At 39.5% G+C, this 19,115-nt stretch overlaps 1 protein-coding gene across 12 annotated transcripts in view; it reads left to right on the forward strand.

Annotated features, from left to right (window-relative positions):
• The window catches only part of LOC119742514 (fibropellin-1-like), a 50,840-nt gene extending 34,130 nt beyond the window's left edge, over positions 1-16,710 (forward strand). For 4 of the 12 annotated variants that reach the window (XM_038218460.1, XM_038218461.1, XM_038218466.1 and 1 more), the window contains 11 exons: positions 2,691-2,804; positions 3,205-3,318; positions 4,519-4,632; positions 5,498-5,611; positions 6,575-6,688; positions 7,552-7,665; positions 8,514-8,627; positions 10,758-10,877; positions 12,412-12,429; positions 12,902-13,028; positions 14,008-16,710. In XM_038218460.1, the coding sequence (XP_038074388.1) occupies positions 2,691-2,804; positions 3,205-3,318; positions 4,519-4,632; positions 5,498-5,611; positions 6,575-6,688; positions 7,552-7,665; positions 8,514-8,627; positions 10,758-10,877; positions 12,412-12,429; positions 12,902-13,028; positions 14,008-14,395 (1,451 nt within the window). In that variant the 3' untranslated portion in view covers positions 14,396-16,710. The remainder of the gene's footprint in view (positions 1-2,690; positions 2,805-3,204; positions 3,319-4,518; positions 4,633-5,497; positions 5,612-6,574; positions 6,689-7,551; positions 7,666-8,513; positions 8,628-10,757; positions 10,878-12,411; positions 12,430-12,901; positions 13,029-14,007) is intronic. The other 8 variants (XM_038218465.1, XM_038218464.1, XM_038218463.1 and 5 more) reach the window with 8 other exon arrangements.
• The last annotated feature ends 2,405 nt before the right edge of the window (positions 16,711-19,115 follow it).

Consider the following 19,115-nt stretch of genomic DNA (forward strand, 5'->3'; position numbering starts at 1 on the left):
AGGTCACCCAAGGTTTTGTTTGCTGTTTAAGCATGGAGTCGCTATGGGCCAATTTCATAGAGCTGCTTAAATTTGCTTAAGCACCAAAAAAGTCTTGCTTAATAAAATCAGGTTACCGGCCAAAACTCCATGCAATTGTTATGTTAAGTAAACAACAACTAAATACAGTCACAAGCAAAGTACATCACATGGAGTTTTGGCCGGTAACCTGATTTTACTGATCAATGTTTTTTTGTGCTTAAGTAAATTTTGTGCTTAAGCAGCTCTATCAAATTGGGCCCAGATCTTTAATTTAGGATATTCTGGCTTATGTTACATGTCTTCAGAACATGCTACCAGTATATTTAATGGTCTTAACCCTTTCAACTCAGCCCTATGTAAAATCGATCGCCGACGACCGAACATTTCAGAGTATTGTATTTTGTGTTTGCCACCCTCTTTTGACTCCTGTTTGTATTTTGTAGTAATGCATTCAAAAGTCTCCTAGCAGTTTGTTTGCATAATTGCTTTGCCAAAATTCCATAAAAAGGGATTAAAACAACCCAAAATTTTAGTTTTTAAAATGACTGCCATTTAGAGGGGGGGGGGGGGTCATATTTTGATATTTTTTTCAAAATTGTTTATTGCCTAGCTCACAAGCTTTTAGTTAGTATTTAACTTACCCAGTCATAATAAAGAATACTAATGAAATAGTCCCAGAAATCAACTTAGTAAAAAAAAACCTCAAAATTAGGGCTGAGTTTTAAGGGTTAATTAGGAAAGTGTCAGTGTGTATCCTTGCTGGAAATTTGAAGAAGACAAAAAAACCTTTGTATTGTTTGAAACTATTACGGAACCCATTGTTTTCCTCTCTAAATAAAAAAAGTTCCCAGAGTGCCCCCTCTGGAAATTGGACCTATATCCATCGTTATTTCCATACATGTTCAGATAACACAACCAAGATATCCCTCGTTGTGTCATACACCTTTAGATCCAGTGATGTAGTTGAGTCCATCACAAGTCCCTGCAAGTCCATCGCAGCTATTCAAATAAGCTTTGGCAAAGGCATTCCTTTGTTACTGTTCATCCACTGTTAAGCCCCAGTCACACATTTACGGTTTGGAGCTAAGGATCTCCACCGTTTGAAATTCGTGATAAACCGTGGGAGTACCATAGTAGTACATCCGTGGTTATCCGCCATCTTCCTTGGGTATTCGTGGAGGGGCTACGGAAGTTTTAAACTGTTCAAAACTTCTGTGGTGAATCGTCATGAAAATCAATCCGTAGTGCAACCATGGGACATCTGTAGGACAACCGTACTGATTTGTAGTGTTATATGTGGCTATTCGAACATATTCTTGGAGATTTGTAGTTCATTTGTGGTAGAAATCTCTATGAATTCGCTACGCCCTATTGATATGCTCGGATGTGCTAGGGTTCTGCTAAGGTTGTTCTACGAATATCCACACTTTATTCATAGCAGAACAGGGTCACCCATGGCCCAATCGCAGCCGACTGTGGTGCTAATGTCATTCTTCTTATTATTATTGTCAATGTTCTTCACCAATCCATCCATATTCTTGCCAACTGTGATGTATTCATCCTGAAACTAAAGTGCATTCTTAGAAAGTTGATTTCTCCACAAATTTCGATGGTTCATCAATGATCCATTGATTCTTGGTAAACCATGGATATTCGTAGCTCCAAACCGTAAGTGTGTGACTGGGGCTCTACTTGTGACAGTACTTGAGACTGGACTCATGATTTATACTTGTGACTGGACTTGTGACTGGACTTGTGATTTACTTGTGACTGGTCTTGTGGTTTACTTGTGACTGGACTTGTGGTTTACTTGTGACTAGACTTGTGATTTACTTGTGACTGGAAGTGTGATTTACTTGTGTATGGACGTGTGATTTACTTGTGACTGGACTGATGATTTACTTGTGACTGGACTTGTGATTTACTTGTGACTGGACTTGTGATTGACTTGTGACTAGACTTGTGATTAACTTACGTCTGGACGTGTGATTTACTTGTGACTGGACTTGTGATTTACTTGTGACTGGATTTGTGACTGGATTTGTGACTGGATTTGTGACTGGACTTGTGATTTACTTGTGACTGGACGTGTGATTTACTTGTGACTGGACTTGTGATTTACTTGTGACTGGATTTGTGACTGGACTTGTGATTTACTTGTGACTGGATGTGTGATTTACTTGTGACTGGACTTGTGATTTACTTGTGACTGGACTTGTGATTTACTTGTGACTCCACTTACTCGACTTAAGATTGACTTGTGAATGGACTTTTGATGATTCAAAAGATGAAATTTGGACTTGTGGTGGACTCGAAAAACATCCCTGTTCAGATATCCTACACTCCAGTAACCATGCAGGAAGGACCAGTGTGTACTAAAATGTTTAACAACTGCATACTTCACCCTAACCTTCCCAACTTCATCAAAATCCCCCCCCCCCCCCCCCCCCGTATTTTGGGGGTTTTGGTTGGCAAGCCATGAGTTCCAAGTCCATCAAAAGCCCCCGATAGTAGTGGTGGTCTTGTGGTGGATTCCAGCGGATTTGGTCCTAAAGCATTATGTGAAGCAGGGTCAGTGATGGGTTTTGGGGGACTCAGTCCATGCAGTACTTAGTAAAAGACACTAAGGAGTTTTATAAAAAACCCTTTTGGGTTTGTTTTGCCAACAGACGTCGACTGTCTGGGTGTGACGTGTTTGAATAACGGAACCTGTTATATCAACGTGCAGAATGAAGCAAAGTGTAACTGTATGACAGGCTTTACTGGTACCAGCTGCGAGACAGGTACAAACTTAAAAATCATCATTTCTGTTTTAGAGCATGTTTTGTTTTTTTAGCCATGTTTTTTTTTGTGCAGAGAAATTGCCAGGGCAGAGTAAGTTTGTCAGAGATCTGGTGCCTGACTTTAGAAGTTAGAGCTGCTCAAAATGTCCACATTCCCAAATAATTTAAAATGTTTTTTTTTTTTCAGTTTTCAAAATTTTGAACGACGATAAACTGTCTTGGTTCTGATACAGTTGCCAATATTTTCAATATTTGTTTTTCAAAAAAATATATAAAATATTTGTCCATACTTCTTTTTTCTTTCTTTTTGAATGTTTCCTATTTGCCTGCTTCTCCTCAAGTAGATATAACTACTTGCTGTTTTTGTTCTGATTTTTCCTTTTCTTTGTTATCTTGACAGATATAATTTGTGACTTCGTATATTGCCGTAATGGTGGAACTTGCGTAGGGCACGGCCAAGCCCGTGGAACGTGCATGTGCCCACAAGGTTACGCCGGTCAATTCTGCGGGACAGGTATATATTAGCTCTAATAAACCGCTTGAGGACTTCAGTAAATCACAGATTTAGTGGTCATTCTGTTTTGGCACATCGACAGACTAGAGAATCCTCATTTATTAGAGGGTGCAGGCCATAATATTGAATTGAAGCAGCTATTCTGTACAGCAAACCACTTGAACTGGAAGTCTTTTCATGCTTCTGGTGTACAAGATGGGCCAGATTTAGCCCATTCATTGGCCTTATGGGGTCATCCTATGTGATAGCACTGCCCGATTCAGAAGTAACAGTCAGTTATCAGCCGGTGATAGGTACAAAGAGAACCATGAAATAGGTACAAAGAGAACCCTTCCTGGGACCAGCGAAATGGAAAGGTTTCCTCCATTTTTTTTTTCTTACTGGTAAGTGATTGCACTTATCTTTGATCCATCTACTTGTTGATACAATAATAGAACAGGTTATGGTGTACCAAGAAAATGGCCAAAAAAAATTAACTACGGGGAACCCCACCAATGTGACTGTAACTTAAAGATAGAGTATATCATTTGCAGCTATCCAAATATTAACTGATGAAATTGTTGTTGAAAAGCCTTCTTGGTTTAAAGGTAGTAATGATAACCAGGCTCCCTGTGAAATTATTCTTTCTGGCATGCTGTCATTTTGAAGAAAACAACGAAAGAAGGTCATTTCCAAAGATGCGTTTAAAGACGCATTTTAGGAAATTTCCGCAAAGCCATGAGTGGAGCACATGCAAGCGTTGATACGACGCAAAAGCGACGCACACATTGGTTCAGTGCTTGCACATCGCGTAGCTGCAATGGGCTGAATAAGAACGTGTCCCGGACACTGATTTTGGGCGCAATTCAAAACATGACTCGCCAACTCTAGAATTGGTCTCGAGATTCTAGAATATTGTTTTCTCGGAATATGCAGCATTCCCAGGGCTGAAACTTCATCAGGTTAGTTTGTTAATCATCCGTCTTTAGATTTTGAGCACCTTTGTTGCTTCCAACGAAAAAAAATGCACGAATGACAAGTTTTGCATAATTCAAGAGAACAAAAAATACCAAGTTTTGTACATCACGCCTTATCTTACGCATTCGTCAATGTTGCAGTCTCCCAGTCTCCCCTTCCCCAATTTAGTGCCGATTGAAAAGAGTATTAAACTTCTTCACAAATTTTAAGCCTTCCCCAAAAATCTGATTTGCCGTTCCTCAGATCTTGTGTGCGTTGATGGTGCATGTCTGAATGGTGCCACTTGTGTGAACATTGGATCTGGACAATACCAGTGCCAATGTGCGCCGTATTTCAGCGGTCGACAATGTGAAGTTGGTAAGTTAATTGACTGCCCAGTCCCTCGCAAATGCCCCTCCCCTTTTTCCCTTTTCGGGGCCAGTTGATGAAGCGCCCTATTACTTGGTTGGAAATTGAGGAATTTCAGGCCCACTTTCGAAATTCAGAAAAAAAAATACTCGCACTCTCCAAGGCGTCTGAGACACGTATCATATTAAAACTTATTTTGCTGTCTTTTATTTTCTGTTCAAATTTCTGGGGGGTTAACGAATGACTTTGGGGAGAACAAAGTTTCATGTATGTTCATTGTACCATTTTGAAGAAAAGTGCTAGCAAAGAACACACGCTAAAAACACTCTGACCCTTTTTCCATGGTTAAACAAATTTATTGAAATTGCGTACTGATGTGAAGCAGTGTAATAACAAATAAAAACCTAATCATGGTGACTGACTCACTTGAAGTCATTGACATTTAAAAAAATCAAAACCAATTCCGTGTGCAGACTGGATTATGAGCCACTTCAATGAAAATGGCATAACTCCTCACCACAGCCATTAATTTGAAAAATTCAGAATTCAGAATTCCTGTGGAAGACAAGGTAATAACCATTCATATCAAACACTCAGTTTTCTCAATATGCTCTATTTGCCACCAAAAAAATGGTGAACTGGGGTCCAGATCATTCTGACTCGCTTCGTAGTTCCCAAAATTTGAATATGTTTATTGTTCGTTTGTTTTTCAAATAAAACAAAAAAAGGAAAATTTGTCAGGCGAAAAAAAAGTTGTATTTGTTTAAGCGTATTCAGACCTGTCTCCCCCCTATCCCCAACCCCCGCCTCCCGTCTTATTTTTTGTCATCCAATTGATCCACACAATTCTTTGTAATTTCCTGTCTCCTGCTAGATTCCGTCTGTGAAAACAAAAATTGTTTGAATGGTGGAACATGCAATAACATTGGTTATGGTCGAGCTGTGTGTGAATGCCCTGCAGGCTACTCTGGAACACGATGTGAAACAGGTGTGTGTTACATGACAATAGACAGTTTGAGTAGTCTATCTTGATCTTGTACACTCAAAGTACTTTTTGGGGGAGATTCTTCAGCAGTTTATTTGTTCCTTTTTTGGATAAGTTTAATGATGCTGTAAATGTAGGGAGACCAAGTGCGCCCTCTGTTGTAATCCAAAAGTTTTGCGAGTGATTTGCATATCATGACCTTTGTGCTTCCCGCGCAAAGACGAATGGTAAGAAGTTCAGTTGTTTTTTTTCTGTGGGACTTGAACAGTCATGTGTTGACATGTGTGACCTATAATATATCGCTGTGCTATTTTTTTGTGCCTTACTATATCATGGATTATATAGCCACAAACCCTCATATTTGGAACCGCCAACATTGGCCTGGATAGCTGGTAGAGCACCGGAACGAAATAGCCGAAACAGCTGTGTGTTTTTCCAAGTGAAAAATGTAATTAGTTTAAATGTTATTCCTAAATACCTGAGACGGTTTGCCCATTCTTATTGGTCGAGAGCCTGTCACGTGGGTAATTTTAAACCGCCGATAAAACACTGCTTCGTTCTGTGCCACATCATGCAGTACGTGGCACATGCGTGCCAATTAATTTCTAGAATTGAAATCGAGATCTAGAATATTGTTTTCTTGGAATATGCAGCATTCACAGGGCTGAAACTTCATCAGGTTAGTTTGTTAATCATCTGTCTTTAGATTTTGAGCACTTTTGCTGCTTCCAACGATAAAAAATGCACTAATGACAAATTATACACTCTACCTTTAAATACCAAGTTTTGCATAATTCAAGAGAAAAAAAAAATACCAAGTTTTGTACATCACGCCTTGTCTTACACATTCGTCAATGTTGCAGTCTCCTGGTCTCCCCTTCCCCAATTTAGTGCCGATTGAAAAGAGTATTAAACTTCTTCACAAATTTTAAGCCTTCCCCAAAAATCTGATTTGCCGTTCCTCAGATCTTGTGTGCGTTGATGGTGCATGTCTGAATGGTGCGACTTGCATGAACATTGGATCTGGACAATACCAGTGCCAGTGTGCGCAGTATTTCAGCGGTCGAAAATGTGAAGTTGGTAAGTTAATTGACTGCCCAGTACCTCGCAAATGCCCCTCCCCTTCTTCCCTGTTCGGGGCCAGTTGATGAAGCGCCCTATTACATGGTTGGAAATTGAGGAATTTCACGTGACGTCATACGTCAGTGGTCACCTGCAAGCCCACCATATTGAACATCTACGGTCGCAGGCCGGTAAATAAACTGCCGTAGACCCCAGTGATAAAAACGCCCACTTCCGAAATTCAGGAAAAATACTCACACTCTCCAAGGCGTCTGAGACACGTATCGTATTAAAACTTATTTTGCCTTCTTTTATTTTATGTTCAAATTTCCGGGGGGTCATTATTGCGTTTTGGGAAATTTCCGCAAAGCCATGAATGGGAGCACATGCAAGCATTGATACAACGCAAATGCGACACACGCATTAGTTCAGTGCTTGCACATCGTGTAGCTGCAATGGGCTGAATAAGAACGTGTCCCGGACCCTGATTTTGGGCGCAATTCAAAACATGACTCGCCAACTCTAGAATTGAAATCGAGATCTAGAATATTTTCTTGGAATATGCAGCATTCACAGTGCTGAATCTTCATCAGGTTAGTTTGTTAATCATCTGTCTTTAGATTTTGAGCACTTTTGTTGCTTCTAACGATAAAAAAATGCACTAATGACAAATGATACACTTTACCTTTAAATACCAAGTTTTGCATAATTCAAGAGAAAAAAAAAATACCAAGTTTTGTACATCACGCCTTGTCTTACGCATTCGTCAATGTTGCAGTCTCCTGGTCTCCCCTTCCCCAATTTAGTGCCGATTGAAAAGAGTATTAAACTTCTTCACAAATTTTAAGCCTTCCCCAAAAATCTGATTTGCCGTTCCTCAGATCTTGTGTGCGTTGATGGTGCATGTCTGAATGGTGCGACTTGCGTGAACATTGGATCTGGACAATACCAGTGCCAATGTGCTTCGTATTTCAGCGGTCGAAAATGTGAAGTTGGTAAGTTAATTGACTGCCCAGTCCCTTGCAAATGCCCCTCCCCTTCTTCCCTGTTCGGGGCCAGTTGATGAAGCGCCCTATTACTTGGTTGGAAATTGAGGAATTTCACGCCCACTTCCGAAATTCAGGAAAAATACTCGCACTCTCCAAGGCGTCTTAGACACGTATCATATTAAAACTTATTTTGTCGTCTTTTATTTTCTGTTCAAATTTCTGGGGGAGGGGTTAACGAATTACTTTGGGGAGAACAAAGTTTAATATGTTCATTGTACCATTTTGAAGAAAAGTGCTAGCAAAGAACACACGCTATAAACACTCTGACCCTATTTCCATGGTTAAACAAATTTATTGAAATTGCATACTGATGTGAAGCAGTGTAATAACAAATAAAAACCTAGTCATGGTGACTGACTCACTTGAACTTATTGACACATTTAAAAAATCAAAACCAATTCCGTGCGCAGACTCGACAATGAGCCACTTCAATTAAAATGGCATAGCTCACCACAGCCACTAATTTGAAAATTTCAAAATTCCTGTGGAAGACAAGCTTATAACCATTCATATGAAACACTTTCTCAATATACTTTATTTGCCACACAAAAAATGGTGAACTTGGGTCCAGTTCATTCTGACTCACCTCGTAGTTCCGAAAATTGAAATATGTTTATTGTCTGTTTGTTTTTCAAATAAAACAAAAAAGGAAAATTTGTCCGGCGAAAAAAAAGTTGTATTTGTTTAAGCGTATTCAGACCTGTCTCCCCCTATCCCCAACCCCCGCCTCCCGTCTTATTTTTTGTCATCCAATTGATCCAGTTAGTTCTTTGTAATTTCCTGTCTCCTGCTAGATTCGGTCTGTGCCAACAAAAATTGTTTGAATGGTGGAACATGCAATAACATTGGGTATGGCCGAGCTGTGTGTGAATGCCCTGCAGGCTACTCTGGAACACGATGTGAAACAGGTGTGTGTTACATGACAATAGACAGTTTGAGTAGTCTATCTTGATCTTGTACACTCAAAGTACTTTTTGGGGTGATTCTTCAGCAGTTTATTTGTTCCTTGTTTGGATAAGGCCAAAAAAAAAAAGTCTCCGGTTTCTGGTATGCGCGCGTGTCGCCGTAGCCATGCGCGTCGGCAAAATGACTGAACAGTTTTTTTTTCAATGAAAGATGATGTCTCAAAACCGCAAAACTCGCTGGTATGACTGGAATCCTGCTGCTGCACAATTTTAACGTGTTTTTAGATTGGGTTATGGTCGAGAATAAGCTTTATGTGGCCTCTCTGGACTCGCATATATTTGCACTAAGTTTAGTCGGGCACCATTTGCAGTCATCAGTCGACATTTGAAGCAAAAAAGTCAGGTAAAAAAAAAAAAAAGCCGCGTCGCCGCACCACTTTTTGGACAAGCTCCATACCAGAAACCGGAGACTTTTTTTTTTGGCCTAAGTTTAATGATGCTGTAAATATAGGGAGACCAAGTGCGCCCTCTGTTGTAATCCAAAAGTTTTGCAAGCGATTTGCATATCATGACTTTTGTGCTCCCCGCGCAAAGACGAATGGTAACAAGTTGACTTGTTTTTTTCTGTGGGACTTGAACAGGGAATACCACCACAAATTTTGGGCATATATTCTCCCTATATTTTGTAGTGAGCATGGATCCGGCCGTGCTCCAAATTTATATCAGTTGGGGTAGTATTATAGATGTGTCCCTGTGAGTACTTTGGTGTATAATGTGATCTTTTTGTGAGAATGTTATGTTCATTTTGAGGCCGGATAAATCACGATCTGTAATCTGCAACGTATGTAGTCAGTCATGGGTAGGCATTACATTCACTGTGTGGACTTGTGAACAAAAGATGTCCACATAATGCAGGTTGTGTTGACGTTATGTGGACTAAGCCGTGGATGTGCACATAACGTTTCACCCTCTCTGGAAAACAGGCATTTTTGGGTAAGGTTTATTTGTAGCAAAATGAAGAGAAACACTATAGGGAATCATAGGGAAAAAAAATGGGTTGAAAGAGTTTTCACAGTGTAAGTAAAGTTATTTTTTGTACCGAGTTTTCTTAACTACTCGAAAACAAAGGAATGTCCACATAAGCGTATGTAAAACAAACGTGTGTGTTGACATGTTTGACCTATAATATATCGCTGTGCTATTTTATCGTGCCTTACTATATCGTGGATTATGTTGGCATTTTTCCAAATTGTCAATGTCTTTATTCAAGGGCCCTGTAGGCCTATAAAGCCACAAACCCTCATATTTTGAACCGCCAACATTGGCCTGGATAGCTGGTAGAGCACCGGAACGTTAAGCTGAATGTTGCAGGTTCAAACCCCCAGTCAAGTGAAGATAGGACTGGTACCAAATACCCTGTAAAAGTTTTCCACCTGAAATGGTATCGTTCAGAAGAAAACAATCATTGAAATAAGTGTGCCTGCAGGCACTTTCTTTTTACATGTGCTAGCAACGGAATCCAATTGCAAGACGCAAAAAAAAAAATTGCTCAAAATATACACTGGCGACTGAGCTTCAAGTTGAACAGGTTAACCCTCCAATCCAAAATCAAACAAGTGACTGTTTTCAACAGTTAAGAATTCCAAGCCTATACGTTAAAGCAGGATTGACTGGCCGGGACTGTTTAAGTAGCTTGATACAGCTATGCTTTGATTCCGAGTGAGTGGTAAAACAGCTGTGACTACAACTTGCCTGCTTTGTCTGTTGACTGAGTTTGACTCGTCACAGTGCTTGCTTGACATATGATCTGACTGCTGGTGACTAACCTTTGTTAAAAGTATAGCAGGGGAAGTGGAAGTGAATTTTGACTGTCTGTGACTGCTTAAATAGCAGGAGGGTTAATTGTTATACAGCCTACTTAAGGTTTTGAGAAGCTTTGTTGCTTCAAACGGAAAATAAACATGCACATGATTCTGTGTACCTCTGACCGTACTGGGGCTTGAAGGATTTTGGTGCAGACAAATTTGCCAGCTTTTAAAACTTGCCTTTCCCAGGGGTTGCGTGGACATTCCAAAAATGCAATTAATATCACCATTGTTTTACATACCAACTGGATTTTGATTTTTTTTTTAGCAATTGGCTGTGCTGCGAATGATATGTGCGGCAGTCACGGGGCATGTAAAACCAATACCAACGGTAAAGCAGTCTGTGTATGTAATAACGGCTGGAGCGGAGACTTCTGCAACAAGGAAGGTCAGTCATGGAGGTCATTCCATAGTGGAATCCGGCGACCAGAATTAGAAGCTTTTACTGCGGTGGTGTCACGCTCACGCGCATGGTGCACGCGTTTTGAATGACGAGGCGCACACGCATTTTGGTATTCCTATTGGTCGAAGGAGCCCGGAGTAGTACCTGAGCGCGACTCACGCGAGCCTGGTGCCACCGCAGAAAATGGCCGCCGCCGCATTTTGTCCACAGACAATATAATTATTGCACTCTATATTAAGACTGGATAGCAGATGCCCATACACCAGTCACACAGTTGAATTTGTATTTTGTCCGGTTACACCTCTATGTTCCGACACCCCTATGTTCCGACTGCACATATTCCTATTCCTAACCCTAACCCTAACCGGGAGTAACACAATCTAGTTTGTCGGAACATAGGGGTGTCGGAACATAGAGCAGTCACCTTTTGACCAGTTTGCCAACGATCTTCCGGAAATGGCCACCAATATATGAATGTTCTATGCATGCATAAAGTGCGGGCTGTATCAAGAATTGACGCGCATTTTGATCACGTACATGCACGTAATATAATGTTCTGTAACGGACAAGTTTCCGTCATGATTATATTTTCAAACGTTGCAGAAAGTGAACTATGGCATTCATGAAGTAAACCATAACGTTTGAAAAACTGTGACCCGTGGATTTATTAAGAAAATCATCCTCGGAAAACACCTTTGTAAATGTTACTAGGATCTCAATTTATGGAAACTGAAAAATCGCATGACGTAAAAGGGATTTATCATGCCAAAAGTTGACCTCTCACTTCCGAAAATCTAAAATACATGTGGACAAGTGGAACTCGGAGCACTCGTACAAAGATGAAAATTTATGAAATAATTTTGTGGCTATCATTGGGTAAAATCTGTAATAAGAGACTAAAATGTCTTTTAGGACACACCCTTTTTTAAATTAACTTGAAGGACTAATTCTCATTCACAAACAAATCTAAAATGACCGTTGATAAGAACGGCATAGCAAGGCCGACTAAATCTAGAAGCCATTGGATGTAGGTAGGTAATTGTTCGCATCGTTATCATATTTGTTCTCACGCAAGTACGCAATATGAAAACAAACTTGATCAAACAAGGAGCCCTAGATACGAAAATCCGGATGTAAAAGGTCGTAAGGAAACTTCATTTTTACCCATCTCCAACGAATTTCTTATCATTTGTTTCTCATGGAATGCCAAGCTGAAATTCCAACATGAATGTCTCTCGTGGATGATTAAGGGTACAAATCATTCTGACAAAACTATTATTTGTTATCCCACGCACGGGCACGAGTGGAACACGAAATAATGTTACATGTTTGTGTTTGGGCACAGACGCACTCCATTTTCCGTGTTCCACAGGCGCAAGTGGGAGAATGATTTTATTTTCAAGCAAACTTGACGCACAGTAAAGATTTTTGTGTTAAATTTGGCTCAGTAAGATATTTTTAAAGCTTTGTAAAAGAATGTCATTTTATGATTCCACTTCTTTTTTATTTTTTTCCCCAGATAACAAGATTGATCCAAGTAAGTACTTTAAATAAAAAAAACCACTTTTCATATCGATGTTCAATGCCATATGTATTTCACGAGAAATGTATATAGAGATTATCATTCCATTAAACTGTGAGTGTGAATTGCAAAGATATGTCGTTGAACAAAGTTTGCAATTTACTTTACTTACATTTACTTACATTTCCAGCTAAGAAGACCCATTGATATTCAAGGCTCGAGGAGAACACAAAGTTTTGTTAAATTATTACAGGGATAAAACAAAAGAGAATTTTTACCTCAACGAAATTGACCAAAAAAAAAAAAAAGACCGAGACCCCATTGACTGCACTCATGACCTCATTATCTGTCAAGAGCATCCATACAGAAAAACAAAAAGAACACCAACTTTTCTTAATTTAAAACACTGTAAGTTGTTCCCAAATTACTCCGCATGCATGTGAGACAGTAAAAAAATACATTTTTGTTGTAACCCTTTTTTTTCCAGATGCACAAACAGGGGACAAACCCGCATCAGTTGGACTGATTGTTGGCGGGGCAGCTATGGGCCTTGTTGCCATAGTGATCATCATCATCCTGCTCGCCCTCATCTACCGGACAGTCCACAAGCGAAGGTACTCTCCTCTCTGCTTTAATTTAATATTTCCCTTTTTCTCTGAACCAGTGTATCGGATTTCAAAATTTGGGCATTACTTCACTATGGGTAACGTAAAGGGCATCTACAACATTTGCAAATATCAAAAAAAAAAAAACTAGCAAATTATTATGAAATACCTTACTGGACTGTTAGTGAATGACAGTCTAAAGCATCCTGTAAAATCATGGCACCTGGTGTGCTGTTATTTTGAAGAAAATTGGTACTAGTTAACCTGAATTTTGTTTGCAATCGATTACACATCTACATGTTTGAACGGGTACTAGCCTTCTAGACTGGTTCCCTGACCTTACAATTCCCCTACGTCTACAAATTGCCCCATTTTAATTTAAGTGTGCTCCGGGAACCATGATTGTTTTTCTTGATTTTTCTAGCATCTACGAACACAAAACTTAAAAAAAATCAGTGTAACAATATTTGCTTTAAAAATAACCCCCAAATCCATCCATTTTTGAAAATTACAGCAAAAGCAAATGTTGTATATTCCCTTTAAGCTGACTTTGAACAGCACTTGCAAAAACTTGACAAAATGTAAGGGCACAGATTAAAATAATTTGGCCATTTTTTGGTTGGGGGGGGGGGGGGGGGGGCAGAGAGGAAAGGGGGGGGGGGGGGGTTGGACACCTTTGCACACGAGGGACTCTTCTTTGCCGAAACCATATCCCTGTATGCCTGTATAGTTCTGCATGTTGTATGTGCATGTGATTTATTTAATACTAAAATTTGTTGTGTGAATTCAACACCAGGGGTGGAGGAGCAAAACATTTTTAAAAAAGGGAGGGGGGGGGGGGGAGTACATGAATTGCAACTTTCCTGCACATCTGACAAAATTGTGAGTATTCATTCACACAACATGAAAAAATGCAATTCAGGACTCTAAGGATTGAATTGACAATAGCATAAATTTGTTAATTATTTTTATCATTTTTTTTTACCAGACCACGCACCGCCGATAATCCTCAAGCCGGCACAGGGGTCCCCGCCCCCACCCCTCTCTACAACACCCGTTTCTCCATCCCAGGCTCCCAGAACCAGGCTGGCGGCGGTATGGCGTATTACAACGCCAACGACAACACTGTCACTGGGTTGCCAACAGGGGGCGCTGTTGGAGGCGATGGACTCAAACCGGAGAAGCAACAGCCGGTCTCACTGGAGAACCCCTACGATCTGCCTGGGCATGGTGCCAAGGCACCTCAGGAACAGGATACAGGCTACTCCAACGCGGGGTACCAGCCTGATCGGCCACCCTCCTACACCAGTCGTCCGACCTCGGCTGATATAGATGAAGGTGGTTACCTTACCCTGCGCGAACAAAATGCACCGTAAGACAGGGGGTCATTCTGTGAAGAAAACAAATGACCATTGTGGTGTATACAGGAAATGTATCCATTAGCACCTGTACTACATTGTATTACATTGTATTACATTGTATTACATTGTATTACATTGTATTACATTGTACTACATTGTGTTTATTCACTGATTAATCCATGTGGTTTAAAGCAAGGTAACAGACAATTCAGTTTTGCATGGAACAGGGACCATTGGGTTACTAGGCAGTATGAATTATACACCCATCAAAATAAATAAGGTAAAATCTTTCAAGATTTATATTCTGTGTGCGGGATAATTGGAGAAAACACTCGTCAATACACTACAGTGTAAAATACAAACTAAAGACAAACTGGACAATCCTTAAAAAGTTGTTTAAGTCAACATTGTTAAATGATTTTTTCTTTTTCATACAAACTTGTTTTATTGGTTTGATGGATAGCTTGCTTTATATACATGTAATCACTGTTGGAACATTCCATCATTAAAGGCACATACGATCACTTGCTTTTCATGCATTTTGTTCATTTCCAATAATAACACCACTCAAAATGCAAAGAAGAACGTTCACAACGTAACCTATTAAAGTTTCAGCTCAGTGGATATTACGCTTTTCGAGACAAGAGTGAAAAGCCAAGCACAACCTTTTTGATTGGGAAACACGATTTTGTCAATAACACTCTTTGTTCCAAAAATCAGTCAATTGACTGATCGTTGGAAATCACATACATTTCTTGATTCCTTCTAAATGAGAGCAAGCTAGACGGAATCATTTCACGGGTTGTTTTGTACCAGACTACCAGTACGGTCTTTAATCCAAGTAAGCTTTTTGATCATAATTTGGTAGGTTACTTTTAGGATAAATGCAAATGATCCTATATGCCTTTGAGGAATGTATCGTAGATTTTCAGAATCGTATGTCAAATATGTAATGGGTACAGGGTAGAAAAAAAGTGAACCCCAAAATGTGTAAAATAACCAAGATCTTAATGAAAAGGCCAGGAAATCTGCATGTTGCAGGGAAAATACTTATGATTGCGATTTTTAAATGTGCGTGGGTAATGCTAGAAGCCTAGTTTTGCTACAACTTTTGTATTTACGCAAGATTTTAGTACCGTTTTGTTTTTTACAAGAATTTACTCATGTTGATTTTTACTCAGAGACTTGCAGCTTAACTTGAAGATGGTATTTTACACAGATTTTTGCACAGAGCAATATGCTGATTGTTGAATTATGGTTTAAAGGATTTAGATATCTGTATATAATTATTGCGTTAGTGTTTATTTTGCTTGCTTATGAGGGATTTTTATGTATTTTTATAAGGCCAGGTTCGTCGGTACAAGTTTGTGAGGTTGCTGGTCCAGTTTTGTACACTTGTACCGCTTTCTTAATTACTCCTTTAACCATGAATACAAAACATCTTATAAACCCCACAGGGAAACTGACCAGGTGCATTATAACAAATAATGTTGAGTCAAGAAATGACTGGAGTTGGGTTTGAACCTGGGACCTCTGAATTGCCGTTCCAGTGCTCTGCCAACTGAGCTATCAGGTCCTGTGTCGTCAGTTCCCCATTTTGTCAATGTATTTGTTGAAGGGGCGCTACTCAGAAGCCAGAAGCCTGTATAATGTCATGTAGCCAGGGACCACATTTTAAGTCACAATGCTAACAACGTTAGCAGTGTTGCAAAACCAGGAAAAAGTAAACAGGGATCATTAATCGAAAACTAAAATTTTGTTACAAGATTTTGCATTACAAAGCCGGAAATACATCAGCCTGAAATGAAAAATTAGTGATCATCCAGTGAAAACAGGTTTACCGACAAAATTGGAGGGAAAAAAGTCACTATATTTTTATTATATCTGAAATTGACTATTTTATACAAAATCAATTATTTTTATATTATGCTTATAAATGCAAGTGTATATTTTATTGCGACTGATAGGCCCTATTATGATTATTGCGGTGAATTGTTTTATTGGCATGTACAGATTTATATTTCGTAAATTGATATTTTTTCCCTAACGAATGAGAACATAATTATATTAGTAGAATTCTCAATATTGTTTTGAAAATATTTTTATACTCAGAACAGTTTGAAATAGTGGAACTGTTTTTGTATTGTCCTTGATACTTATTAACAGCATATAATGAAATTAAAGGACGCTTGTATTCAGAATTGTAGGCTTTCGCCATAATTGATTAAAACACTGTTTACGGTTTTATCAGCCAAGCATGTTATTACGCTGTATTAGGTATTTGAAGGAGCACAGGTCTCGAAATTAAAGATGATTAAAAATGCAAAATTTTTAGAGGTAAATGAATGAATCTTACTTTATTGTATGGCGTCTGATCGCTGAAAACTAAGGAAGGCAACAGAAGAATATCAATTTAACAAATTAATCAATCTCAGCACTTCGCAACTTTTTATACGTGAACAATACACCTAAGACGTACCACGTCACGCTTTGTTTACATTGATGATTGGATCTCGTCCCAACCTTGGCGCCCATAGGAAAGCCATCCTGTACACAAAGCGTGACGTCCTTGTCTGTCTGTCTTTATTTATTTATTTATTTTGGCAAAATATGAACAAACAAACAAACAGGGATACATAAAAAAATGCATTTATTACATGCATATACAAAGCCAAGGATAGCCCAAAAAAGCTGTTTATAAGTGTTGGGTCTATTCGGGGATTTAGATTTAGATATCGAGCTTTGGCTCAAGGGGGGGGGGGGGGTACGCTTGAAGTTATTGGCGGGAGTACGGGCATGATCTGATACACGGTACCCTCTGGAGACGTGTATAATATATAGGGAACAAAATATTGTATACGTTTCCACAGGGCAATTTCTATACGTCTTCGGCTCCACAAGATTTTCACGAAATAGATATTTTGATTTTACTAAAACAAACTAGAAATTTCCAAGGTGGATAAACGACTGTTCTGAGCTCCAGTACAAAATGCACTGAGCGGACTTGCCTTAATTGGTTAGACGCGTGATAACGGGCATTAATACCCGCTGGCGCGTAATCGCGAATTGTCCAGATGTGCCATTGTGTTCATGGGCGTCGCGAGGGGGGGGCAAGGGGGGGCACTTGCCCCCCCTGGAAAAGCAAAAAAAAAAAAAAAAAAAAAAAAAGGAAGAAAAAAAAAAAAAAAAGAAAAAAGAAAAAGAGGCGCGAAGACAAAGTGGTGTAAATTTAATGAGTTGGGGGGGGGGGGGGCAAAATGTCCCTGCCCCCCTCTAAAACTGATAAATCGAGAATGTGTTGAAAAATACAAGCATTTTTTGGCAAAAAAATTTTTTGCCCCCCTCTAGAAAAAATCCTGGCGACGCCCATGATTGTGTGGGTTTTGCATGACATCTAAAATGGAAATATTCATAAAACTGTAAGCAAAACTACTTGATATAATTGTTCCAAATTATTTAAGAAATAAATACTTCAGGATATAACAGATTGTATTGTGCAGTTTTTATCGTCATAGATGAAGTATTTGACCGGGAAATAAACGTCAAATTTCGAGGAGAACACCGTTTACCCAAATTTCGTTTTTAATGAGGCTTTTATTAAAAAGTTTTAGAGAGATGCGATGCCGAACCGATGAAACAAAAGCGACATTTCATTGTTCATCTTAAAGCTAAAGATATTGTGCTCGGCATTACCATGGTTATGTAGTTATCACTTATCAGAATTCAGTAATAAACACCAAAACTGAATATTCAAAAATATAATTCGCTGGCTTGACAGACTTCGAGGCCCAGAGCCTTGCAAATCTGAAAGCCACCGCGCGCAGTGGTCTTTGTTGAAAAGTATTCATGGTATTTGCCACCAGTACGGGCCGTTTTCACGCGTCTAACCAGGAGTTGGGCCGAGTCGTTTATTCTGGTGTCTAGGATCCGCGGTTTATGTAAGGGATATTAAGTCCGAATTTCAGCCAAGGAAATTAATACTGGTTAAAATAGGAGCATTTTGAAACTATACTTTTAAACTCGAAAACTTGAGTACACGAGAACAAAGAAATGTCTCCACAGGGATACAAATTCCAGTATGGTGTGGGCTGGCTGTTTGGCTTATGATGTTGGCTTGCGCGTGACCGGGGTGGTTGGTTTAGGCGAGTTGGATGGCGTGTGGATGGCAAGTACGGCAGGCCAGTTGGTAATAAAATGATTGGGATGGAAGAATAGGTGCTGCACCGTGGCAAGGTTGCATATTTTGTTGGCCCCGGTTCTGCCTGGCTTGGTTTGCTTGGTTTCTATTGAATTCGCCGCCTGATGATAGTCATATTCTGTTGAATCGTATCCTTGTTGGTTTTTGTAAGTTTGTTTACAACTATTATATACTCTGATGCTAACGTTTGAATGCCACCACATAGAGGCCGTACGTACGCGTAGTACGTGCCGTATACGACGACTTCCATTCTATCTCTGTAACAATGGCTGTTGACAAATTTAAAGAAAGGTTACTGAACTCACTTTCAAACAGCGAATTGTGAAATAAAGTTTTCATGGCTTTCAGCTATGTAACAGCAGTTTCGGGCAAATCTGAAATTGAAAAAAAAACCTGGTTTACTTCCGATGAAGGCATCACGGTGCTGCTCACACATCTTCTCTCCACTGAATATCATCATGGGCGTTGCCACGATGAGACAAGGGGTACTTGTCTTGCCCCCCCCCGAAAAAGCAAATAAAAAGGGAAAAAAGAAAA

Source organism: Patiria miniata, unplaced genomic scaffold (genome assembly GCF_015706575.1).
Source record: "Patiria miniata isolate m_02_andy unplaced genomic scaffold, ASM1570657v1 HiC_scaffold_6, whole genome shotgun sequence".
NCBI classification, from domain to species: Eukaryota; Metazoa; Echinodermata; class Asteroidea; order Valvatida; family Asterinidae; genus Patiria; species Patiria miniata.